General features: G+C 35.4%; 2 protein-coding genes across 3 annotated transcripts in view; both read left to right on the top strand.

Moving 5' to 3' along the window:
• The window catches only part of spint1b (serine peptidase inhibitor, Kunitz type 1 b), a 12,753-nt gene extending 1,418 nt beyond the window's left edge, over nucleotides 1-11,335 (top strand). The window contains exons 2-10 of the mRNA XM_026291606.1: nucleotides 1-119; nucleotides 439-580; nucleotides 7,391-7,561; nucleotides 9,209-9,244; nucleotides 9,343-9,468; nucleotides 9,544-9,591; nucleotides 10,250-10,420; nucleotides 10,509-10,577; nucleotides 11,014-11,335. The exon at nucleotides 1-119 is cut by the window's left edge and continues 39 nt beyond it. Of these exons, the coding sequence (XP_026147391.1) occupies nucleotides 1-119; nucleotides 439-580; nucleotides 7,391-7,561; nucleotides 9,209-9,244; nucleotides 9,343-9,468; nucleotides 9,544-9,591; nucleotides 10,250-10,420; nucleotides 10,509-10,577; nucleotides 11,014-11,195 (1,064 nt within the window). The 3' untranslated portion in view covers nucleotides 11,196-11,335. The remainder of the gene's footprint in view (nucleotides 120-438; nucleotides 581-7,390; nucleotides 7,562-9,208; nucleotides 9,245-9,342; nucleotides 9,469-9,543; nucleotides 9,592-10,249; nucleotides 10,421-10,508; nucleotides 10,578-11,013) is intronic.
• Nucleotides 11,336-14,557: 3,222 nt separating this feature from the next.
• The window catches only part of LOC113121269 (pleckstrin homology domain-containing family G member 3), a 53,212-nt gene continuing 40,373 nt past the window's right edge, over nucleotides 14,558-27,396 (top strand). Inside the window, exons 1-2 of one of the 2 annotated variants that reach the window (XM_026291601.1) lie at nucleotides 14,558-14,753; nucleotides 26,824-26,890. In XM_026291601.1, coding sequence (XP_026147386.1) covers nucleotides 26,842-26,890 — 49 coding nt within the window. In that variant the 5' untranslated portion in view covers nucleotides 14,558-14,753; nucleotides 26,824-26,841. Of the gene's footprint in view, nucleotides 14,754-21,751; nucleotides 21,854-26,823; nucleotides 26,891-27,396 lie in introns of those variants that run through there. The other variant, XM_026291602.1, reaches the window with a different exon arrangement.

Here is a 27,396-nt window from a genome sequence, read left to right as displayed (position 1 = left end):
ATGTGGTGGTCCAGCCTAATGGGGAGGTATTGCTGAACGGCATTGAGAGTTGGGATGATAAGAAAATCATCAGCTACGAATGGAGTCTCGTCAGTGGAAATAAATCCGTCCATGTAGAGGTATTACTGTTTATTGGATTCTAGCATATGATGAGCTCATATGTTATGATTTTAATGTTTTCAGGTAATTATGTTTCCGGTTATATTAAGTTAATTAAGATATTTCTAAGTGATTGTTTCTTTGTCATCTTAAAAAAGCAAACCAACACTTTTTTTATTTTTTATTATCAACATTCTTAAAAGTGTTCTTTTCTATGTAAGAGATTATTTACTCATGCTGTTTCTCAACTGTATGCAATGATACAGTTTACGTTCTGGGTGAACTATTCCTGCAATGAGGACTAATGGCCATTTCATAATCTAATCAACTGCTCAACAGAAAACGAATCTGCCTGACCAGGTGAAGGTGTCCAGGTTGGTGCCTGGGGTGTATAAGTTCAAACTGACAGTGACCGATTCAGGACACCATTCTGATTCTGCTAATGTCACTGTTTTGGTTCTCACTCCTGAGCAATCTGCACGTGAGTATTATTTTGATTTATTTATTTGCTTTGCTGACGGATACGTTTACAAATAAGGCTCAGTATTTATATCACTATAAATGAGTAAATGGTAAATGGAAAGACAAACTATAGTAATAATTTACTCGTTTTGAGTCATTTTTATGCTGTTGCTCTCCTACCCGTCATCTTTGTAAAAGTTTAAGTATACCATAGTTTTTTTTTTTTTTTTTACCTGGAAAATAAACTTGGAGATAAAACAGAGCTTTATGTTGACATATTTAACAAAGAAAAGTTTTGTACTAATGGACTGACACACTGTATTTAAAAAAAATAAAGGAGATTAAGATAAAAGCACATTTTCAGACATGTCTTGGGCTTACAAATTACTTAATAATGTAGTGATGGGTTGGGGATGACTCTTTCTCTCTCTTTTTCTCTCTCTCTCCCTCCCTCTCTCTCTCTCTCTCTCTCTCTCCCTCCCTCTCTCTCTGTGTGTGTTTTTGTTCTGTGAGAGACCTTACCGCTCCCTCTGTAAATGTGCAGAACCGGTTTGACGTGTTACAAGCTTTGAGTCATAGTTGCGCAGTATATGGATAACTGCTCTGCGTAAACACAAAACACACCCCCAGCAAAGACATATTAATGAATTACAACTAAATGTGAAGGTAAAATATCTCATAGCATACTCCTCTTTGACCTCAACCTTCAGTTGGTCTTTAGCTCTTGCCTAAATTAATAATGGAGGGAAAATAGATTTCAATAAAGGATTTTATAGTAAAATGCAATAAAATGACAGAAGAATGAACCCACTGAAGAAATGAGGTCAGTTTTAGCAGCTGTTGAATCACTGCATGTGAATGTTTTTTACTCACTGTCTAATCACCTTGTTTATGTGACGCATCCATGTCTGGTTCATGACTACAGCAGCACATTTGTGTAATGGAACATGTACTTTTTTAAAGATAATGATTAGGGCTGGGACAACGCACAAAAAAAAAAAAATACGTCGACGCAAAATATGCGCATGGATTAGTCGACCTGTTTTTTATTTCTCTAAAAAACGTTTGCAAAACGTTTACCTTATGTGTGCTGAATATACGCGATGGCCGGATATTCTGTCCAAAGTTATATAACCAATCCAGGGGTTTTTCTGCATTTATCTTTTTTTTTGGCGTCTGTCAAAGCCTTATTTAATCGGTAAGTGATGTAGAATAGAATGACTGCTGCGCCTGACAGGGCGCGTACGAGAGAGTGCCCCGGCTGCGCGTGTAAACTCAGTCTTCAAACAACACGAGCGCTTCTTGCTCTCTCTCTCCCTTGTGCATATTAATCATAATCATTAAACACTATAGAAAAAGGGCGAAACACCAAAGTTTCACGTGCACTCACAGTCTTCAAACTACATGAGCGCTGTCTTGCTCTCTCTCTCTCTCTCTCTCTCTCTCTCTCCCTCGTGCATATTAACCAAAATCATTAGACACGATAGAAGAAGGGCGGAACGCCAAAGTTTCACGTGGAGCATTTGGAGATTTTTTTTTTCTCCATGACAGGCTGCTGGCTCCCACTGTTAATTTTTTTTTTTTTTTTGGAAAGGCACTCTCTGTATTAGCTTAAAGCCCTCAAGTTTACATTGGTTACTATATTCTTTCAATTGCTCTAAACAAGTATTTTGGGTGACCTTTTTTATTGAATGCTAGACAAAGTTGTTATTTTCATCTGAAAGAAGAACTTTTTTCAGTAAGCTAGGCACTATGTGTTCAGTAAGCTTGTTTCAGTAAGCAATGTGTTTTCAAGACTTCAAGGTTTTATTGAATGCTATCGCTATACAAGTGCAAAGTAATGCATTCTTAGTCAGTCTTTTATTTTGTAATTATTTTGCAATAAACATATATTACAATGTTAAGGAATTCATGTTTTTTTCATTCAGATATGTAAATCAACTTGTTTAAATTGTTAGTAGTCAATTAATGGGGAGATAATCGAAATCGAATCGGTCTGAAAAAATTAATTGTTAGATTAATCGATCCTTTAAAAAAATAATCGCTAGATTAATCGTTTAAAAAACAATCGTTTATCCCAGCCCTAATAATGATACACCATTTAACAACTTTACACATACAGATATGTACTTAAGGGAATTGTTTTTCATAAATCATACAAAACTTAGAGTGGGTTATGCCTAAAGCAAAAATAATAACAAGTATATTTTCTGAAGGAAATGTAAGTGGTGCCTGTTGTGGCAACACCGTGCAGTTAATAGGATGCTAACAAATGTGGTTGCTACAGTGGCTGCCCTACATTGGGTGGTTGCTAGGTATTGCTACGTGGTTGCTAGACCGTTGCTAGTGTTTTCTGGGTGGTTGCTAGGTCTTTGGTTGGTTGTTCTGGGTGGTTGCCAGTAGAGCCCAACGTCATGTCTCTGATATTCTGGTGTTGTTTATGTTCCTATACAGTTGCTAGGCTCCTCTGGATGGTTGCTAGGGTGAACCAGTAACCAGGTTGATAGTTACAGACTAGTTGTCTAGTCCAGTTTCTGAAATTGAGATCTACATAAATAATCTTTCCATTAGGGCTATGATATGCGATATGGACAAAAAAAACCTATCACGATTTTTTTTAATCAATTTTGCGAATTCGATTTTAATCACGATTTTGACACACACAGGCATGCTTTACAGTCATAAATGCATTTAGTATAAAATTTGAAACATATCTGTACAAACAAAAGTTGTAATATATCTCTAGAACAGACTTAAGTCAAAATAATCACTAAGTAAAGATGTCAAACTAAATCTAGACATATGGCAAAAGATTATAAAAAATAAATGAAATAAAACCCGTGTTCTGAAAAAAATTTTTTTGCCACGCATTGGTCATAAAGCTCACTGTAGCGGTGCCTCAGGTGTTATAGGTTTTGCCCAATATAGTTATTGCCCAAGGTTCAAGGTACTCCGTCTTTAGTGCGTATACAGTAAGTTATGTGTACGCGGTTTAGAGGCACACACACACACACACACACACACACATATATATATATATTTATCTAGAACATACATATGTGACCCTGGACCACATATGTAAAATGCAGCACTTGTCAATTTATATTCAGTAATATTCTACAAAATGAGATAGGCCTAGAAATATGTTACTGCTGTGGATATTCTCAATCATAACAACCAAAGCGTCTCAGATGAAAAAACGCTGTGCCACCAAAGTGTTCTCAAGTGCCACCACCTTGAATCATATGCTGGGATGATCGTGCTTTGCGTGTGGGCCCTTTTTATGAATGATTGGAATTCATTAGCATACGCAAGTTTAACTGTCAAATCTGACGTTTGCAAAGCGTTTTTTTTTTTTTTTTTTTAATCGAGAGGAGAGTTTTAGGGAAGATCCGTTTTATGCAAAAATTACTCTTGAGTTTCTTTATGTTTTTGGATGTTTCACGAATGAGGTCCATTGTGTGAATTTGGGAGCACACTGATTTGGAAGCCAGAAGTGTACTTTGCCTGCCCACATTTGATTCATCTCAGCCTGTCAGACAGCGTGGGAGTGTTGTGTAATGATTGTTCATTACCAGTTATTATTTTCGTACTGGAATGCCCCACCAAGCTCTACCCAAACATCACATGCCCTGCTGCTTATAAAAGTAGCAGAATTCGCAATAAACCAGAACGATTTGACACCTCATTCATGTGTGTATGTGTGCACCTGCTAGATCATTGCCTTGTCATAAATGAACTTGATGAAATGCCACAGGAATGAAGATAATCTCTTTTTATCAAAAGTTGGGCTCTGAATTCTTTCTGGGATATATGGTGAGACTGTGAAACTCTGAAACTCAAAATGCCCACTGGGTCAAACAGTAATGTAGACATTCCCTTGAGCCCCATAGGAAATTTATATACACCCCTGCATTTTGTACCTGCCTAAATGGTTCACCCTACGTGTATACACAACAATGACTTGAACTTCAACAAAGAAGCAACTGAAAGGAACATGTCCTGTCATGTTGTTCATGCTAACAACTGCGTGTATCCAACCCTATCTGCCCAGTTATATTTGCACACTCAATTTTACTTGTGCTTGATTTTTAGACAAGTTTAATTTATTTTGCTCTCGTAAGTTCCAGTATTGCCGTTGAAATCCATGAAATCTTTCAATTACACAGAAGTTTCTTTATAGTGGAAAATTGTTCTTTAGGTTTTTAAAAGGTGTTTTACATTAAGATTTTTTTTAATAACTATTAATAAAAAAAAAATAAAAAAAACGGGTGTCACAGCAAGGCACAAGAAGCAGACATGGGAGCGTATAGCACAAACTATTAACGGTTCATTCCCCTTGCTTGTGCGCACCTATAAGGCTGCTATATTCATGATAGCAGTTTTTTTGAGCCTTCAAGGTGGGAATGTCCATTGGAAATGAAATGAACTGCGACACAATAAGATGTTCTGAAAGTGTTGTAATTGTTTGTGTGATCACTCTGCTTACAGAAGGTTGTGACAGACCCAAATCATCACTATTGCATTGTTGCATTTTCCCAGTTGCCAAATATCGTAATGTAGTGATTAATTTCTGGCGCTATGGCATTTCTGTGCTGTGTCGGAGATGTTAGTACGTCTCTAATAAGACCAGTCACAAACATGATCCCTGCACGATCTAATCTATAGCATCTTATTAATTCACTGTCATCCACTGTCTGCAACACATTTCTTCTGTCTCTTCTGTCTTTCTGCCATTTTCTCCTCTGCTAAAGAAACTCTTAAAAGTCCTCGTCTGTGCTCCTAACAAGTTTGACCTTAAGACCTCTTTTAAGGGTTAAGATGCTTTCTGAATTACTTTTTTCTTTACTAGGATGTTTTCTTTCATTTTAAAAGTAAACGCCCAGCTTTCTAAGAATTTTCTTAGAATTTTGTCACTAGGAGCTACTTTTTGCATTAAGATTCTTTATGAATACGGGCCAGAGACTAGCTTTGAAGGGACAGGAATATCATGGACTCTTTACATTTGTCTTTAACGTGTTTTCTGAAATTGGGCCCAGATTGGATCACATCTGACCACATTCCCTTAACTGTCACTCATGTTTTTGAAGATGGATTTTAATGTGCATGATACAAACCTAAATTTTTATAATTCATGATTGAAAAAATTTTGTAACATGATAATGATGTACCATTTACATGGTAATGCAATGTTTGATTTTAAAATGGGTTTTAAAGGATGCATTTTGACATTTTAAGTTTTCAGTTGAGATATAACTTCTGATGATTTCTATAATGTAATAGAGAAAAAGGCAATTTAGTCTTTTTTTTTTTTAAATAAAGATCAAAACTCCGGTTATAATTTAGATTTTTGAGTGTGCACTCTTGTCATAAATTAATCTATTACTTTTCCTACATAATTTTTTACAAAAATCTTTGGTAAAATATATATTTGGGATTCTTAGACCTTTCCAGCGGAGCTGGAGCTCACTTGGTAGAGCATTGCTTTAACAAGCACAAGGTTGGGGGTTCGATTCCCCGGGATCACATCATGTAAAAATGTATACCCTGTATGCACTGTAAGTCGCTTTGGATAAAAGCGTCTGCTAAATGCATAATATAGTTTGTCAAGATTAGATTAGATTTTATTGTAATGTAGTGAAGGAACCGTAGGTGTCCTGTATTTGGGATGGGGTGAAAGTTAAAGGGGTTAAAATAATGTGTAAATACTCCCACAATACATTTTGATCTGATTGTGACTGGATCATTGAACACTTATTTGGGTGTGGTCTGGCCACAGTTATTATGGGTGTATATACAAATGAAAGTTTTCAGGGTGGGAGATAAATTTCTTACAAAACTATCGTGGGTTTTTCTTCAAACTGTGTATACAAGAGAAACAATAATTTTGTCATACAAAAGTCATTCTTATCTGTCTTTTAAGTATTTCATGACACCAGTGTTTCTATAGTATTTTTGTTATTTTTAAATTATTGCGTTTTTGTCTGAATTAATTTTTTTAATTTCTACATTGTATTAGTGTTTAAATAAAATAAATAAAATTCTAATTATTTTAGTTTTTGTTTTAATGATTAACCCTAAAGTGCACCAGCTGGCTTAATGCTCAAAACACAACAACAGTTCTGATATGGATTTCTGTTTGTTGGCAAATAGAGCAAAAACTTGTTTAAAATTATGTCTATGAACAAAATGTCTCTTAATATTAATCATAACTCATATAGAACATTAGTATAAAATAAATCAGTATCAGGTCTGTAATCATGCTCACTCGTTAAGGCAGTTCTCGTGCTCTTATTATATTGCATAAATATTTAATGATTTAATGTACAAAAAAAATCTCATACAAAAACCTTTTTCTTTCTTTTTTAACAATTAAATCTTTTTGCAAATTTTATCTGAATAACTGCATTTTTTGGGCTATTTTTATTGTTTTTGGTGGCATTTTGAGGTGGATTCTCCACATATGTTTGATTTTGCACAACAGTAGCAAAAGCCATCAAATTAGAAATGTATTGGTTACATTTGAAGCAAGACATTTTACATCAATACACAATAGTCTTTTGTACACTCCAGGTAGGTTGCAGTTCTGGAAAATTGTGGCACTGAAGACTTTAAAGAGTCCCTTGTGGTTCTAAGCTTAATTTCTGGGTTATCGCAGATTTCCCAGTGAAACAAAGTCAAACAGCAATACAGATTAAATGAAGCAAGTTGTTGTTGTTGTTGTTGTTGTTTGTCCAGTAGAAACTAATCCTGATTTGATCCACAAAAACCATGATTCTTTAATTCATCAGAACTGAATTAACATCATTAATTTGATTTGTCCCACTAGGTCGCTGTTTGATCCCTAAAAACGCTGGACCCTGCCGAGGTTCTTTTCTTCGTTGGCATTACAACGCTGCATCCAGCAAGTGTGAGGAGTTCATCTTTGGAGGGTGTATAGAGAATAACAACAACTATCTCTCTGAACAGGAGTGTTCTAATGCCTGTAAAAACGTGACAGGTAATGATGATCACATTGCCCTAAGGCCATGGTGTACAGTCGGTTTAAAGGAGTACCTCATGTTGTCATTGATTTCTCATTCTTTGTCGGTATGCTTTTTCCGCCAAGGAACACAAAAGGAGAATTCTGAAGAATCTCCACTTGGCTCTTTACTACACAAGAATGTCATTTGTCACACTATAAGAGAAGCATCAGTGCAACTTTACAAGTCTTTTGAAATTAATGTTGTTTTTACTGACTGTCTTCTTGCTACAGTTCCCAAATTAAATGTGGTGTCAGTGGTGCATGTCAGATGCCAATAATAACAACAAGCAGAGCTTTTTTGTGTGTGTTTGCCATACAGAATGGTATTAATCATGTGGCATATTTCCATTTAAGAGCTACTCTTAAGCTGCTGTAGACGGCAACATTTAACAAAAAAAAAAAAAAGAAAATTCTCATTTCGTGTTCAACCGAAGAATAACATCATGTAGGTTTAGTGCAAAATGAGGATGAGAAAATAATTTTGGATGTGTTGCTCTATATGGCCATACATTTTAGCATAGCATAACATTTTTGTTTTTGCAAATTGCATTTTTACAGTTTATACCACCACACCTACAATGTGCAACCCTACCCCAGTCCCAAATCAGAACACAAGGACATCTAAAAAAGGGGGAATGGCCATTTATTTTGGAGGATATTTTTGGTGAAGATCCTTTTGTGGAGTCCATAAAGAAATAGTTTACTGACCTTGGTGATGAGCTTGATTATAGAGTGCCTTCGGGATGATTGGTTGACCACCTCAAAGCATGACCTCACTGATGCTCCTGTGTTAAAATTTTCTCATCATTTCATTTATTCACCCTCATGCTGTCTCAAAGCACATGACTCCCTGACTTCTCTGCAACACAGCGATTTTTAGAAAAATGTGACTTGCCACTTCAAAAACCCCAAGCAAAAAGGTGATGAATCAATGTTAATGTCAGCATGTTTTGAAGTGATCAATGAGTGCATTTAGAAACTTGCTCAGAAACATTTCAACTCATGAACAGCTGGCCAGGAGCAATGGTTTGAGGTTTAAAAAAAGTATTAAATATTTTTCACATACACCCCTATCTTATGGCTTCAGAAGTCATTGATTCATTAAATGGATTCTAGTTCTGTTTTGCATGCTATTGGAAGCGCTAATTTAGGATGTTCTCTATACTTCCAATATGGACATACAGAGAAAATGTAGTTTGTGTTCATCTGAAAAAAGGAAGGCATATACATCTGGAGTGGCATTAGTTTGAGTAAATGATGAGAGAATTTTTGTTATTTTTGGGTGGTGCATCACTTTAGTTTCAAAAGCGTGGCAAAGCCTCCCTTTGCTACTATAATAGCTTGCCCACGTTTGGTCCTTCCACATTATGCTGCTTCATAAATGCAGGATTTGCCTTTGTTCAGACACAAGCATCAGTGAGGTCAGCTCCTGATGTTCGGTCAATGCTGGGGTATTTAGATTTGTCTTCACGGAAAAAAATTGGAATAACCAAACCTATTAATAAGATGGAGGTCCCCACATACTTTTGACCTTGTTTATTCCTTTATTGCTTCCTTAAATAAAATCTCAATATCTCATAGATTTTACGAAGTAATGTTTTCTCAAAAATTGTCTGTCTGCAGTAAAACATGGAGATACGAGAATGCCGCACAATGAAGGTATATTTACTTTAGATCTCTCCTTAGCCAAATATATACCGTGTAACATTTAACTCAGGATTTGCTGGTTGTTTAAATTGTTTTTGTTTGTGATACAGACTGTAATTCGGCGTGCAAAGAAGACGAAGTGAAATGCTCTAACGGCTGCTGTGTGAAGAGCGAGCTCGAGTGTGATGACCAGCAGCAATGCACCAATGATTCTGATGAGGAGAACTGTGAACAATGTGAGACACTTACCATGCACACACATCTCATGACATGCACTCAATGGTTTTAAATGTACGTACTTTACTTTTTAGTGAATAATGGCCTGACTCGACTTCTAAGGATTGAGGGGAATAAGAGAGGTGAGTTTCATATATTGTGTACCGGCAGCCTGACATAATTAAAACTTGCTCTCATGTTATTTTAAACCTTTATGGTTTTCTTTTTTTCATGGAACACAGAAGAAATTTTATAGAGTCTGCTTTTCTTGTTTACATAACAAAAAATGAAAGGGGCTGTTCAACTGCAATAAAGACAAAAAAAGTATTTTGAAGCCATTTGCTTTATCTGATGAACAGACCAAATGATCCTTTTCATGTTGTTTATTTAAAAAATTAATGGAGTAAAATGCATTGCACAATTTTTTTATTTTAAGATTTGTCAACACTATTGGTTCTCATTACATAATTTATCATCACCTTTATTTATTTATATAGTGCTTTAAACAAAAATCATGATACAGAGACAGCATTTTGTACATGTGGAAGTGCTAATGGGATATGATATATGTCAGATTGGACTTTTTGGATGGACTTTAATATTATTTAATAGTGTGTGTTATTATCGCCCTGTATTACTATTGCTCCTAGATAAACATGGCTTGATTTACGAACAGTTAGTATTCTATATAGATATATATATATATATATATATGATCCCACCAACAGTTTGTGTGTAAACACCATTTCTTCATCCACTTAAATTCTCTTCTCACGTCTCTTTTGTGTTATAATGGTGTAGCACACTGCACAGATCCATATGCTGTGGGCCCATGTCGAGCCAGTTTTCCTCGTTGGTACTATGACCCTCTTAACGAAAAGTGCCATCGCTTCACATATGGGGGCTGTGATGGCAATAAGAACAACTTTGAGACATCAGACAACTGCATGAGCAACTGCTCAGGTGTCTCAGGTATGAATGGTGCTCAGGTTTCAACAAGATGTATTAATGAAGATGGCTGTAGTTTATATTTGATGTATATTTCTGTCTGTCGTTATAGAAAATGATGTGTTTGCCAGAGGATTGCTTGTAGGCGAGGACAGGGAGGAACTAGGAGAAAGCCAGTCAGGTAATCTTTGTGTTTGTTTATTATCATTACTCATTACTCTAAAGAGAAAGGAAGGATCCCAATTGTATTTTTAACAGCTTTTTTTAATCATAACAGACTTGAAAAAAATCCTTATCCTTAGTTGACATCATATTTTGTTTTATTGTAGCTTATTTTATTTGCCGGTTTGAAGAACATTTTTTAATAATTCTAATAACTTTCAGAACTTTAGAGTAAATTTCACAAAACAAAATAAAGCACTAACATTAAAAAGGAGTATTTGAGTATATTGGAATAAACGTAGAATATTTTTTAATGGTCCAGAATACGGTTTAAAAAAATCAATAGGATCCTTCAGACGTCTAGATGAAAATGTGAAATAATAAGACCGATCTGTGCTCTCAATTGTGGATTGCCTTCAGTTCAGTTCATCTTTATTGCCTTTTTCCCCTCTCAGCTTCTGTTGCCCTAGCTGTGGTTTTAGTTGTCGCCGTCTTGGCCGTTCTGGCTGTGTTGGGTTACTTTTTCCTCAAGAACAAGAGAAAAAGCCATCAGTCGGTGGCCACCAGCAGTCCTCCAGTGGTGTACAGTGATGAAGACCAACAGCTGGTCTACAACACCACCACCTCCAAAGCATGACAAAATCTTTAAAAACAACAAACTTTAACATCTTTTCTACCATGTGGTCTTACCCTCAGACTGATGCTGACTGCAGTGTAGAATGGGCCGAATTAATAACTAAAAACTAAGCTGTTCAGGGTTCCCGACCTTTACGTAAAGCCATTTTAAATGTTCAGTCACTGAACCAGGTCTTTTATCTCAGGTCTTAATGAGCAAGATGTTAATTTTAGAATTAGTGTATTACATTACATTGTTCAGAGTTTGTGTTTAGATAGAAATAACACATTATAAATGGTCTACTACCATCTGAGATTTTTACATTCTCACACTCGACAAAGCACTTGGCAAAAAACATATTGCAACTTTCTTTTTGTTTTCCGTAAAGCCATATCATTTATCATTCTGGTTATTTCTGAGGGGAATTGAAATGTCTTGACTTGTATCTAGAGGCTATTTTAATATTTCTATTACATTTTAAAGTACATATGTTTTCATGGTGTGATAATACATTGTTTATATATATATGTGGATTGTTAGATTGCTTGTATTATTGGCCAATGAATCCATGAGATCTTATTGCACTAAATGTTAAATGTTTGCAAGCTTTTTGCTCAGTTTATTATTAAAGAGAACTTAATATGTGTGCTCTGAGTGATATTCCAGTTGTTGAGTACTGAGGTGAAACAGTCTTAAACACTGGGGAGAAGAAACATAACAAACAAACCTACATTTGATGCTTTTGTGTTTCTCTAAATGGGTCAAGAGTGTTAAAGAATGACTAAAATGTTTATTGTGGGTGGATGTGTTTCTTAAAGATATGCATCTGATTATTTCAGTTTTTTTTATGTTTACATATTTTAAATCGTGTAAGTGCCATTTGGTGAATAAGGACATGGATTCAGGAGCTTTGATTTTAAATAAAAGAGTTTCTAATTACATTTTGCATTTATGTTATGAACACTTCTAGTGACAATTTCATGTGGAGATGCTATTTTCAAGATGAATGGCAGACCGCACAGGAGCTACACTCATTGGCAGGAGCAAGTCTCAGGTTTTGTGGAGGTTACTGTTAAACATAAAACACAAATGCAGAGTTACATGTTTGAACATGGATAGAACATATGCTCTTAGCACAAGCATAAGACACTAAGCATAAGCGGGTAGAATTAACAACAGTTTTTAAATCTTTTTAAATCTTGGACAGTGGGCTACTCATCCACTAGAGGGGGGAATTTCTCTTTGTAAAATTATATATAAATAATTCCTGAAAGTCACAGGCTATCACATTAATGCATGCTAAGTATAATTGCTGAAGACAATTCTTTTTGTCACAGTTATTCACTACATACTTTCCATGCCATATTTTGTTTTCTTACTTCGTTCTTTCCCTTGAATTACTTGATCAACACAATATAATGATTTTCGACAAAAGCCAAACATCCACCCAATGTTTCCATGGGATCTTCTGTCACTTCCCAGCAAGTGTGGACTTGTTCAGTTTTGTCTGAAATGTCTTGGTGAAAACCCAGTCATTATAATATTTGTTTATTGTATCAGCCAGTCACTGCTCTCTCTGTGAACCTATTGCATAAGAAAACAATCAACTGAGCAAACGTTTGGCTTAATGGGTAACACCTACATTGCATAACTAAAAGTAAAAAATATGTATTTGTTATAGAAATTATAGGCCATGTGATAGTTGTCAATTCTTTTTTTACCTTTCTTACTCAATTTATTTTTTTCTTTTTGAAGAGCTTTGACTTCACATTTAAACAGGTTTGCTTTCTCAATGTGGGATGTTTATGTTGCTTGTGATGGGTCAGGATTAGTAAGGGTTGTGTACTTGTAAGCAGCTCCAAGGGCATGTCACCTTTTTCCATGACAGTCTTTCTGTTTAGCTGGTTTTGGTTAAAGACAGTAATGGCGTGGTAACAGAATTAACACACCTATGTTTTGTTCACAGTCATGTTTGTGGCATGTCTTGGCGTGTTTTGTTGCAATGTTCTTGATCTTAATCTTGATAAGGACATATCTGAAGACTTTAGCAATGAATATTTATTTATAACGAGAATAATAATGTTGTGTAAGGAAACTGTGATGATGGTTAAGCTGACTCAGTATGAGACATACTTTCATAAGGAAAACATACTTATGTGGAAGCGTTCATTCTCAAAAAAGGTGCAACTTTTACCTGTGCATTTTTTTTTTTTTTGGTCTGTATTTGTCATAAAATTATGACATTCATGGAACATGGTTTCATTTGTTCCTGAAAATTTCAGTTACTACTCTCTACTATGGTGTTGGTAATTAATAATTCTAAATTACCAATTAAAATAATGATGATGGATAGGGACATGCAAAATAAAATCATGATGAAATTATGCTTAAACATTTTTAAAGAAAATTAGACCAAAAAAAAAAAAAAAAAACCGTTACAAATTTTAACAAGATAAAGTTAACAAATATAACAGTAGGCTAGATTGAATTTCAGAAGTGGCTGATTACAAAGAATGTAATACCAGCTTTTGAAAATGTTATTTTTTATGTTTTTATGCAAAATGAATAACTGAATTGAATTCAATTCAGTGTGCAATAATATTTAAATATGGGTAAGTTTTTTTGATGAAAATTTGTGGGATTTAAAATGTATTAAATTTTTTTTATTATTTCAATCCTTACAGCAAGTGATGATAAAGAAAAGAAAAAATGAAAAAAGGCAACATTTACATATGATTTGACGATTTTAATAAATACCAAGAATCTAAAATCCATGCATTATAACTGAGACCTACACGAACACTTTACAGTTGGTTGTGTTACTGTAAATCAATCTCCTGAAATGCTATTGATGTCGTATGTATCTTTAGAGACGGTCCCTAGATTTGCGAATTTTGACCGCAGGGAAGCGACACTCTCAGATACTGTACGAACAACCCTGCTCAGTCTTTCTATGTATCTTGCTCTGTTGAATGGCAAAAGTGACTTTACGCAGGCTATACTGGATTTACACCATGCATTTCCTGTCAGAGGGAAAGCCACACCCCCAGCTATGACAAGACTGAACAAAGTCCATGATTGACACCATCTTATTAGCATGTTGTGCAGAGGAAAAATAAATGTGAAACTACATTCAGAAAAGCATTTCCTTAAACATGTTCCATTTGGCCACCAAGTTATTTTATTTATTTAATAACTTTCATCATCACATCAGAATACGTGTATTTATACACACATTTATTTATTTATTTGCCTTTTTATTTATTTTTAATTTCTGCATGTTTGTTCCATCAAGAGCTTTAATAAAAAAAATAAAAAAAAAAAATACATTCCTTTAACAGTTTGCGCATGCGCACTCGTTCACTTTCGAAAAAAGCGGAGGAGAACTTGAGCAGGCTGTCATCATTACAGACACAGGCTACAAACGCGGAGGAGTTTGGGCTGAACTGGCTTTTTATTGTCCTCTTTTACATCGACAGGATTTGTTTTGTTTCACAGTGACCTTGTAATCATAAATGCAACGTTATTACGGATTGTTCGCTTGACGTCTTTCGAAGTTTTTTAACTTTTCTTGAATTGGTAAGTTTTGCACAAGCTACATCCGTTCTTAAAATTTATTTTAGATGAAAGATTTTAGTTGTTATAGTACGTTCATTTAGTAAAATTACGCAACTGAAATTTTTCGGGAAGTCCTCTAAAGAATTTGGTAATACTATTCACAAGCAAACCACATAAGTTGAAAGTGTGTGTTATATTGCCATATGTTTGTCTAAGTGTCCGTCGCTTTCAGTGTGGATGACAGCTCTGAGAATAATTACATGCATCTGTTATTACGCGATATATTTTATTATTTTAACTCATTAAACTCACTTCTCAGTTTAAATGATACAAATTCTTAATCTCTGACTGACATGAACTATAAGCAGGTTTGTCAAACATACACAAGATCTACAATCTGTGAAGACCAAAAATCTGATACCACATTAAACAGTTTAAACAAAGAAAAGTTGTGATGTATAATTAGGTAAAGCCTATATTTCAAATTCTGGACTATTCTTAGATTATTCATCCAAAGGACATTTTTATGTTTAGTAGCTTTAGGAGAATGTTGTTTTAGCAGTAAAACGTCAGAGGTAGAAAGATCTCCAATCTGAGGAATGAAGAGTGGTCACTGTCTATCACACATGAGAACAGTTGTTTCACAAGTTTACAAGGAAGTAGAAAAAAGGTGTTATTCAGTGCACTGCAGGAAGACCTGTATACATGTAAAAGATACACTTGAGCTAGAGAATTGAGAAAGAGGCAGGATTTATGACTCAACATCTAAGGAATGTTCTCAGTTACTACAACGTCTTTACAAAAAATAAAGTTCCTCCCAGTTTGCTTATTACTGTATGTCACTACAGGCTTTGTGAATTTCATCTCGATTTTGTGTGGAAGATGCAAAAAATTTCTTCAACTCCATTCAAGCTTTTTACCTGAACTTCACTGCCAGGGACATGTACACATGGCTGTATTTAAAGTAGTTAACTTCCTGCATTGTCAGCATTTTTGGGCATCATTGATTTTTTTTTTTTTTTTTCAAGTTTCAAGAAAACAAAAATAACTGCTTCAAAAATTAATATTTTATACAATGTGTTGGTTGCTGTGTCTTTGTAATTATTTGTGGAATTTCAGATGTTTAACTTGTGCAGGAAATCTGCTCCTCATTCTAGTTTATTATAGTGAAGTACTCTTGACCGTAAAGAGCATCTGACCGACATACAATATACAGAGACCTGACCAGTGATTAGTTCTTGCTTAAAACCCTCAGCTTGATTCATTGTAGCCAGCATGTGCTACTTCTGTGTGCAACAAATGCTCAACTTCAGTTACGCTGTGAGCTGAGTTCACTCTTTAGTATGTCTAAAGCTTCTTTTACATAGATATTTTGGAAAATGTTTGGAAAAATTGTTTTGACATTGCAAAATGTTATTTATCTGCATGACCTGAGATTTTCCTTAATCAGTCCTCTTATGCTTGAAGCCCTGCACTTTTATCACTACAACAAACACCCCACATTAGCTCTGTTCACACATTTTGGCACTCTGACTTTGCATTCACGGAGAAGCAGTTTTCAGGAATTTCAGGAACTCCAGTGTGAATGTAGCTTATGATGTTCCCAAATGCTGTCCAGGTAGCCATCTCATTAGGTTTGAGATCTAGGCACTGATTCTTGGCACTAACAGGTTGGGGAAGTCTTTAGCAATGTGTCCCATGTGAGAGTGTGTTAAACCTGTGATAGAACTGTGGACACACCCGGTTCCTTTTCCAGTCCTGCCTGGGGCTGGCTAGGGTGCCAGAAAACTTCATTCATTTCCTGATCCTAGACTGATAAGGAAGGGCCGCTCTGTTCAAAAAATGCACTTGTTGTTGCCAGTTAGTAGTCATTTCCTTGCTTAAGGTTTATTATTGTTGCTTTTTGGAAGATTCCACCTCCTAGAAGACTTTGAATATGAAAGATAAAGTATAGATAGAAATTGGTGAGTAGTCCAAAAGATGCAGCAGTGGGTTCTTGTTAGTAACACAGTTCGTCTTTTTTTTATCACCAGGGAAATTTGAAGTCACTAAACAAACTCCGTTCATTTACTAATATTTGCCTTAGCCTGATACTGGAGGCTTGTTATTTGACTGTTAAATCTGCTGCTCTCTGTGAAATACACTATCAGTCGAAGGTTTAGGCATTTGTTATTAGGGCTGGGCGATATATCTAACGATATGTTCATGCGCATCTAGTCAGTAAATCTGGTTCCGTGATTACAGCTAAATCGCCATCACCTGCTTTTGAATGGAGCAGCATTTAATAGACAGAGCCGTAGATCGCTGACAAGCTACGCAATATCGCGTTCATTATCGAAGGTATTGCGTAGCTTGTCAGCGATCTAAGGCTCTGTCTATTAAAATGCCACTCCAATTATAAGCAGGTAATGGCGATTTTAGTGGTGATCACGGAAGCAGCTTTACTGATTAGATGCGCATGATCATATCGTTAGATGAAGTTGTGCTGTGTTGCCACAAGCAACCCCTGTTTAGAGCAGCGAAGAAGAAATGAAAACGTGTTAGCAGCATGGCGGAGACTGTGATATTGAGGGGAGGTGCTCTGTGCTATGACGACAACTCCTCACTCTCAATATATGATTGGATAGCTCATCGCTTTCTAAACTGCCAACAGACAGTGAAGCCACTTCTATATTATAGATCAGTGGTTAGCAGTATGTCCGCTGTTTAGCAGTATTTCAGACTGAACCAACCAGACAGTAAAACGGCGACTAGGGATGCCACAAGTACTGGTACTTCACTACCAAGTCGGTGCTGAAAATGTAAAAATGTGATGATACCATCGTCTCTGTAGTACCGGTAGTAAGTTACCGAATATATTCGTTACCCGCAGCTGCGTTCAGTCGCTTCCGTGTTAGTCTAAGCGCAGGGCTCCAGACTGTAGCCGAATATATACTAGTGTCTTCGAATATTAAACTGCAAAATACTATTTAAATATTACTCCTGCAAATTCTACATCTCTGTGGGTGATGGGCTCAGATGCGCGGGAGCTCGCTGTTTTGTAGTCTCTGCAGTGTGTCACTATACGAGGACACGAACGCATTAAACCATCACTTCATGAGAATTTACCGTTCTCATATCATATGTCACAGAAACTCAAAGATCTTCATGGCAACCCATCAAAATAAATGTTCGGTTTAGCGTGAGTAATTTTAGATTTAGCTATGTCTCTATGTAGTAATAATAATACGTCTCTATTAATAATAATAATTACGCTTAGACGGTTGCTTGTTTTTTACTTGTTTTGTTGTAAAGAGATTATATGATTAATATATAATTTTTGTATATTCCTATACTTATTTGTTGCAGTCTTTTATACAGTTAAATCGTAAAACTAAAATACCTTTTTTAGTTTGCGGTGTTAGATTTTTGGCTGCATTTGAAGTTCTTTTTCACTCAAGAAAATAAATATTACGGTCAAATTAATGTCAGATAATAAAAATACTGTAATAAATACAGTAGTTCACCATTTATTTGTTCATGTTTTATTAAGGGATAAGTCTGAAGCACACCATAAAATAATTCTAGCAATTTACACAGGGCTAGTAGTATATACAGCTGTATATACAGATACACACCCAGGTATCGGATCAGTACTCGGTATCGGACGATACCCTGAGCTCAGGTATCGGGAAGAGAAAAAGGGTATCAGAACATCTCTAATTTAAACCTTACTAGACTTTGTATTATTTGCATATGTATTTGCATTTAAATAATGAAAAAGACATGTTAAGTAAGTGAGACAAAAGGTCTAGTAGCCTCCAGGACAGGTTTGGGAGGGGATATAGCGCATCAGCTTTCTCGGAAGCAGTCATCATGCCTGTGTGTAAACATGCAGAGAGATGTCTATCTGTGCATATTTTTAGTTTTCAGCATATTTTGTCTGTTTCCTTTAATTGCTTCCTCTTGTAGTTACTGACCACCAGTGACTCAACAAAGCTTCTTGGAAGCTTTTCAAACTCTGATATGTTGTACGTGTCTACATTATGTGACACATAGGGAATGGTATGTGTGTATCATGTAGCCTAGAAAGGGGTAATATCATACTTTTTTTATTTTCATAAAATTTTACCTGAGACCTCATATTTTGTCACATGGAGCCAGTTTAGTTTTTCATTACTATTTCCACCCTCTCTCTAATGTAGTATAAGTATTTTTTGCTGCCCCTTTAAGAGTTGTATGTAAAAGGGCTCTTTGCATATGGAGGTAGGTACAGTGCTTACAAGCTTAGAGTGGTCAAACCTTATCCAAGAAGTCTGACAACACATTTTGGATATTTATTTGGCACACCAGGTCTAAGGGTGTTGCAAAAAACAGTGCATGCCAAATAAATAAGGATATCCAAATCTGCAGTTTCATGATACAGTAAGCAAACAATAAACAGATGACATACTTTTTTTAACTGTTTTATCTTGTGAGGCCACAAACCTGATTTGTCAGACCCCCCACCCCCCCAAAAAAGAAAAAACAATTGTGTTATTTATTTTCATGGTTGTTGTTATTGTCAAAGGTTAAAGAGATTTCTGAAGTGTCACAAAGAAGCGACAACATGTTATCGATTTTTCTCTAAAAGTATACTATTTGGGGCAGCATTGGAGTACTTTTTTGTTTTGTTTTTCAGGATCAGGTTGGGATCCAAACTTTATTGCATTTAACTTTTATTTTATCTTCTTGGCCAGAGGAGTGTATATACACACATGGTTATAATTGTTGGTACACTTGGTAAATACATCTATTTTTTAGAAATAAATTTGGATTGATAATCCCTTTGATCTTGAATTTTAAATGGGAAAAATTTTATTATGAAATGTTTTTTTTTACTTTCTCAAATACACATTGGACACAATTACTGGTACCCCTAGAATTTTTTACGAGTAAAATATATCTGTGCTATGGCTTCCTTTTACATAGAAATATAAATAGGAGGGAAAACAAAGGCCAAATTACAAATTAATCACCCATCACAATAAGAAAAAACAAATAATATATTTTGGATTTGAAGCAAAAGATAGTTGAGCTTGAAAGATAATTCCCATTTCCACCATCAGGACAATAATTAAAAAGTTCCAATCAACAGAAAATGTTATGAATCTCCTAGAAGAGGACATATGTCTATATATCATTCTAATGCATGGTGAGAAGGAGAATTTGTGTAGCCAAAGACTCTTCGAGGATCACAGCTGGAGAAATGCAGAGGAAGGTTGAGTTTCGGGGTCAGAAAATCTTAAACAAATTATCAAAACAGCACGTACATCACCACATGTTGTTTGGAAGGGCTTCAAGAAAAGAAAATGTTTTCACCAAAACACTATCTCGAGCATTAAAATGGGAGTGGCTTCCATAGTCAGATGTAACCAAAAAAATGCCTTTTAGCAGCAAACCCTCAAGATGGGTTTGATGAACACAGGGATAAAAAGTACCCCATGTACTTCTGTATTTTTGATTTTGTGGGCCTAAATTTCTACTGGAGGTCCTGGACATCTTGTTTGGACACATGGCATCATTGATTCTATCAAATGCCAACATATAAAAAAATAAAAGAGTGACTTACTCTGTTAGAAATCTTAAAATGGGCCATGTTTGGATCTTCCAACCAGATAATAATCTAAAAACAAACCTTTTAAAACCACACAAAAATGGGTCACAGATTTAAAACCAAGCTTCTGCTATGGCCATTCCAGTTCCCTGACCAGCAGCTTATAGAAAATGAGTGGGGTGAACTTAATAGAAGCGCCCACCAACATGGAGCCTGGAATCTAAAGGGTCAGGAGTGATTGTGGATATAAAGGAATTGTCTCTGATCTCTTGTCAGGTGTTCTCTAACCTCATCCGGCATTATAGGAGAAAACTCAAAAGTATTAAATAAAAGGGTTCTGTGATATAAATAAAGGTAACTTGACTTGACTTGTGTCAAATGTGTATTCGAGAAAAACGTTTGTTTCAGAACGATACCCCCCCCCCCCCCCCATTTTAAATTCTTATTCTCCAATGAAATGTTAGATTTTTTTTTTTTTATTAAAAGTAGGGATGCACGATAATATCGGCACAACATCGGTATCGGCCGATAAAAGCTTAAAATGACCATTATCGGTATCGGCCGATATGAATACTTCTGCCGATGAGCCAAACCGATATTCTCCAAGTGAAATAATTGACCTGTTTTTCAGATGTGAATGTCTGTCTACATTTGTAAAATAATAAATTTATGGTAGAATCAGTACAGAAGACATACATGGATTTCTCTTCAGTAAAATTAAAGTTTAAATATATCAGTATATATTTGTATATATATCGATATCGGTATCGGCATCGGCCAAAATTATTTAGAAAATATCGGCATATCGATATCGGCCAAAATCCAATATCGTGCATCCCTAATTAAAAGATCAAAAGGATTAACAATGCAGATTTATTTTCATAGCCTTATTTGAACATATTTACAAAGGGTACCAACAATTCTGACCGTGTGTGTACAACACTATGGAAGTGGTTACTGTCAAATTTCTGTGAAACTAAATTAGGTTTATTGACTCAAAAATAAAAAAATCTATTACTGTTGTATTTGCTCATCCTCTTGTTGTTCCTTAAACACAAAATTAAGACATTTTTTTAATGAAACCTGAGATATTTCTGTACTTTTACGGAATGTCTGTTCAACCAGAAATACTCTGACACCTCTAAAAAATATTTATTTCGAGCAGTTTGATGCAAGTCCCATGCAAGGGACTCCTTATTGCATATAGAAGAAGTAAGTTTTTCAAAATATTCCTTCCACCTCATAATGTAGCACATCCATATTTGTACTCCGTGTTTGTGTATATCTTCGTGTCAGTGTGCATAGGTTAATGTGGAGCTACGTAGATGCTCCCAGAATAGGCCCTCTTGTATCTGTGCTTTGCCTTGTCATGTGATCTGGCACTGGGCTGTGAGGGGCTGTTTGTTCATTGTTGTTCCAGCTGTGTCATTTAACCCATCCCTCCCATCCCTCCTTTTAGCAAAGCCTGAAGGCAAAGGTTTAGTTTCTTATGTCTCCATGTCACATCATGCCTTCTTTTTGGAGTTTTCGGGGTCACTTCAACTTGGTGAGTGTCATCAGCGTTTCACGGGCACTTTTTAGGAAGTCAAAATAAACTTGTAGTTAACATTGAGAACTTTGTTTATAATAGTTGGAAACCACAGATGCAAATATAGTTTATCTCGCTATCTGCAAATCACTGAAAAACATTTCAGAGGCAGATTTCAGAGAAGAGTATACCCATCAGCAGTCTTGTAAACTTGAAGTAATTAATTGACATATGTCTCATTAACGTGGTGTCAGATTTAAAAGATGAGAATGGTGGAAATCCCCCACAGTAGTATCGGAAAATCATTTGTCTTGCGTTTGATTAGATCATGGTCTTTTTTATATCCAAGTTTAAAAGGGGTCATATGATGTGATTTCAATTTTTCCTTTCTCTTTGGAGTGTTACAAGCTCTTGGTGCATAAAGAAGATCTGTGAAGTTGAAAAGACTCAAATCCAAAGAGATATTCTTTATCAAAGTTAACGGTCAACCACACACCCCTAAAACGGCTCGTCTAACACACCCCACATTTCTAAATCACAATGTTGGAAAATTAGCTAAATTTTGCCCAGATGTTCACGCAAAGATAGAAGGCGTAACTTTTATTATCGTTGTAGTATTGTTGTTGCCGCTGCTGTCATGTCATATAGACGCTGTGTGTTTGGTTGTGAAAGCGAAACTACTTTGTTTGGCCTTCCGAAAGAGGACGAAATCTGCTCTGTGCTGAGGAAATACATCAACTTTGCACTGTGGAACGCCGGATCGGCTTTCAATGTGGACGAAGCGGAGTCCAGCCCGGGGTTATCACATGTGGTGTATGGTCTTAGCTTGGCTGGTCCTGCGACTTACAGTCAGGTTTTAATATCCTATTTTCAGGCATCCTTTAAAGCAGTCAACACACTTATAGTTAACTGAACATTTTCTATAAAACATGAAGAAACACAGTTTGAGTGCCATTGTTGTAGCTTGTCGTAAGTTCTGTGATGTTGGTAACACGATTTTTTTTTAAAAACAAAGATTGTTCACAGAGTGGCTCCCAGCCTTGACAGTTTTAAATCACGACTTAAAACTCACTTTTATTCATTGGCCTTTAAACCAGCCTGAGAGTTCAATTCTGTATTTTATTATTTTAGTTTGTCACTTGTTTAAACTGTGTATTGCGCTCATGTTATGTTTTTTTTTTTTTTTTTTTTTTTTTTTTTTGTTGTTGCAATTTTGTCAGTGTCCAGCACTTTGGCTAACCTCGGTTGTTTTAAATGTGCTTAACAAATACAATTGTATTTTATAACTCTAAATTGTATTGTTTTCAAAAAGATTTCCTCAATAGTCCCCCAGTCATTGGGTTGATAGAGACATAGTCCTGCCTCAGAATGGCTCTGTCAGGCTGGTCTTATTGCTCAAACAAACAGAGCAGTGTTTTGATTTAAAAGAGCTACAGTGTTAACATTTTCTCTTAAAGCCCAAAATACACTTTGTTTTTATGCATAGGCTAGGGTATGCATAAAGTGCTCAAAAAGAGAAAATATATTCAGTAAAAGAAAAAAAAAAAAGGAAACAATTCACCTTCAATGAGGCTAAAGGCCAGTTCATACACACGCCAACAAACTACAACAGAAACATTCATCAAGTTTTGTCTGATGTTACCCCTGTTGCTGTCTGTTGGTGGTGTTGGTCAGTGCTTGTTTTTGCCAAATTAACATTGTAAATTGGTGTTTGTCAGATATTGGAACGTTTAAGACTGTACTCTGTCAGCATTTCGGTGTTGCTCTGCATCTGCAGGTGTGGTGTGTATTAGCTTTAAAGGGTTAGTTCATCGAAAAATCATAATTATGTCATTAATAACTCACCCTCATGTTGTTCCAAACCCGTAAGACCTCCGTTTATCTTCGGAACACAGTTTAAGATATTTTAGATTTAGTCCGAGAGCTCTCAGTCCCTCCATTGAAAGTGTGTGTACGGTCTACTGTCCATGTCCAGAAAGGTAAGAAAAACATCATCAAAGTAGTCCATGTGACATCAGAGGGTCAGAAGAATCAAAAATAAATTTTGGTCCAAAAATAGCAAAAAATAAGACTTTATTCATCATTGTCTTCTCTTCCGTGTCTGTTGTAAGAGAGTTCAAAACTCTGCAGTTTGTCATATCCGGTTCGCGAACGAATAATTCGATGTAACCGGATCTTTTTGAACCAGTTAATCACATCGAACTGAATCGTTTTAAACAGTTCACGTCTCCAGTACGCATTAATCCACAAATGATTTAAGCTGTTCACTTTTTTAATGTGGCTGACACTCCCTCTGAGTTAAAACAAACCAATATCCCGGAGTAATTCATTTACTCAGTAGTATATAAACCCCTTTTAATTAACAAGTTTTTTTTTTTAAATTTCAAATACACCCATTACTTACAGACTGTATAAAATCAAATATACAGCCACGCAAGAATAGGAATTACATATTTGTTCCTGGAATAGTCATGCAAGCATGTATTGCCTTACCAGGCACAAAAAAAAACAGAACATCTTGGATATCAAAATACACTTCCCAAAGACATTGATAAAGCAGCATATACTTAATATATATTTGTTCTGAATGCATACATCACACCTGTGTTAATAATGTCAAATAATATAACACATTCTATATAATTAAAAGAAGGAATAATTTAGAATCTAAAATAATAATAATAATTCTGAGCAGTTATTTATTATGACTGATTATGTTGTCTTTAAATTGGATAAGAAAAAAAAAAAATGTCTAAAATACAATCTTGTCTAATCCGAAATAGCACAATAGTTTAGTTTTATTGATTATTTCTCTCTCTCTCCCTAACTCTTTACAATTAAACATGCTGTTTTGCTACTGTACAGTTAGAAGAGCATGTTGAGTCAAAATCATTGTTGATCCTTGTTATAGTAAATGGTCTGGATAGACACAAGATTTTTGCTAGTTAAACTGTGATATGAAGACAAGAAAATATGCACATATATTAAGACATTAAATATGCACACATTATTCCTAGTATTCTGAGAATTGCTGTAAGGTATTGATAATGACAATGTAAATTCTGTACTGCTTTTATATTAGACATTAGGCAATACTGTAGGTTTAGAGTAGGGGAATGGGCTTTGGTTTCAAAATGTAGAGATCAGATCACAGCTATGTGCTGATCTAAGCAAGCTTTTTACCTTCAGTGTCAGATAATAGAAGGAAATCATTAATGGACACTCAAAAGTATCCCAGCAGTTACAAGTGCTTGTACAAAATTAGAGGGAGAGAAAAAACTTGCAGATATCTTCACAGAAAGAGCAGACTTAAATGCTGATATATACAGTGCACATGCACTGCACAGGTCAAATAAATGCCCACACATACTCAGAAGGATAAATGACATGGTATATCGGTTGGCAGAATTATTTGTTTCTAAGGAAATGGTGACTGGGTGTGGGATCCTCTTGTTCCCTTTGTTTTACGGCCTGTCCTGAACCAGAGGAAGTGGATTTATTTCCATATGTCCATCATAGGATTAATTAGCTGTCCTGGCTGTTGGTGCAGTTTATTTTTGCTTATTGTTATGTATTAACTTTCTCTATATTTATAATATAACAGCCTATACAAATGACCCAGTTAAAATAAATAAATAAATAGAAAACAATATGAGAACATAGAGTGTGTTTTGAGTCTTGTATAGTCCTAGGGAAACTATTCCAGAGTTTAGGAATCAGGTAGGAAAAGACCTACTTCCTTTGTTTTTGTTTTTTTTTTGCAATTTCGGATACTTTTGTCTGAACATCAGGTTTTTGTGGCCGTTAGGGATTAAAGCATGTTAAAAACTGAATACGTACTGCAGAACTAGGCTGTTCAAGGCTTTGTAAGTATTAGCAAAATGTAAAAACTGGTATGAAACCTGACAGGTGACCAATGCAGAGGTGATAATTAGCGTGACAATGAAAAACAATGAAAAAGCGGGCCTAATACTGATACCTGTGGCATTCCATACGCAACTTACCATACCTGTTTTATGTGGCATCTCTTCATTTACACAAACTGATAGCGAGGATATAAACCATGCTAATGCCTGCCCACAATGCAGTGCGGTGCAGCTATAGTCAGATGATATGAACAGTGAGTTTTTGACTCTGACAAGTGCAGTCTCAGAACTGTGGGGTCTAAATTCTGACTAAAATTCTTCATAAATATAATTTCTTAGCAGTCATAAATATAGTTTTGATGACAAACCTTTAAAATTATTATTATTATTATATATTTTTTTAATTAATGAAATGTTTGATATTGGCAATTTTTTTATTGCCAACTTGAAACTTTTGTGACATGCTCTAAGCAAAGCTACAGGTTGATAATAATAAGAGGTTCTAAGATTACAGGAAGCAGAATTTTCAGTAGTTACATACATGTTTGCCTTGAGGACCGGTGGGTTGTTAGTTCTTCCTGTTACGTGACATTTTTTGTTCTGTCATAGCTTAGTTTATTTGTCAGCCTTTACTGAAGAGGATCCTAGGATTGTTTTGGTTATTTTCTGTGAGTGCACTGAAATATGGTTCTTGCTGCTTTCAGAGCCCATCTTCTAGCAAGAGACACTATCCCCTCCATGCCCCTCAAATAACCTCTAAGTTCATACTCCTCCTGCACTTCATTTTCCGAGCAGCCTTCTTAAGCTCATTGGTGTGATTGTTGTACCACACTGTGAGGCATAATATTTTCTTTAATTAATTGACTAATGACAGACACATTCACAAATACAATCAAAATCAAAGCTATATACCTAGTTATTATATCAGGGCAATATTTGTCAGAGATGAGGATCCCAATTAGTGGGACAGTATTAAACAAGATTTCAAAAGATCAATTAACAAACAATATTAATAAGTGAAAAAAAAAGTATTTTACCTATGTAAAGTCAAAAACATATTGATGAATAACAGTATTTTGTGTATGGAGCTTAGAGATGTTGACTACATATTCTAATTTACAGGAGTGAGGCATCGGTGCCATGCCAGAGAAATCCCATAGCACGGCCCATGACGTCCCAATGGGTGAAGGTAAGACTCAACTCTCAACGTTACTTTAATTATACCCCATTTATGTTCGTGTTACTGAAGCCTCCTGTTATACACATGACATGTTCACATAGCACATTTTTGCCTCAGAATTGTTCAAATATTTAACTTTTTTGAAACACCACAAAAGTGTTATGTTTTGTTGTCCTTTGGTGCGACATAATAAATATCTAAACATAGGGGTGTACGAAATGTATTGCCTGCGATAATATACTAATTGTTGTTTTAACGATGGACAGTTTGATATTTTGATATTGGTATATTGCAAAAAACAAACACCTACAGAGTGTACACAAACATTACTAGTAAGCTTGCACATTTAGATTCTGCATGAATCAGTCTATTAAAATTTAGAATTATCACATAATAAAAGATAGGGCAGAGATGTTATATATTTATATAATTTCTTATAGTTAATATCACACGAAGAGGGCCATTTTTTTCTCCAAAAGTAAGCAAATGTGATACTGATTTTATACCACAGCTTA

Source organism: Carassius auratus, chromosome 20, assembly GCF_003368295.1.
Source record: "Carassius auratus strain Wakin chromosome 20, ASM336829v1, whole genome shotgun sequence".
NCBI lineage: Eukaryota > Metazoa > Chordata > Actinopteri > Cypriniformes > Cyprinidae > Carassius > Carassius auratus.
The sequence above is the reverse complement of the archived record's forward strand: the minus strand, read 5'-3'. Positions and strand labels throughout refer to the sequence as shown.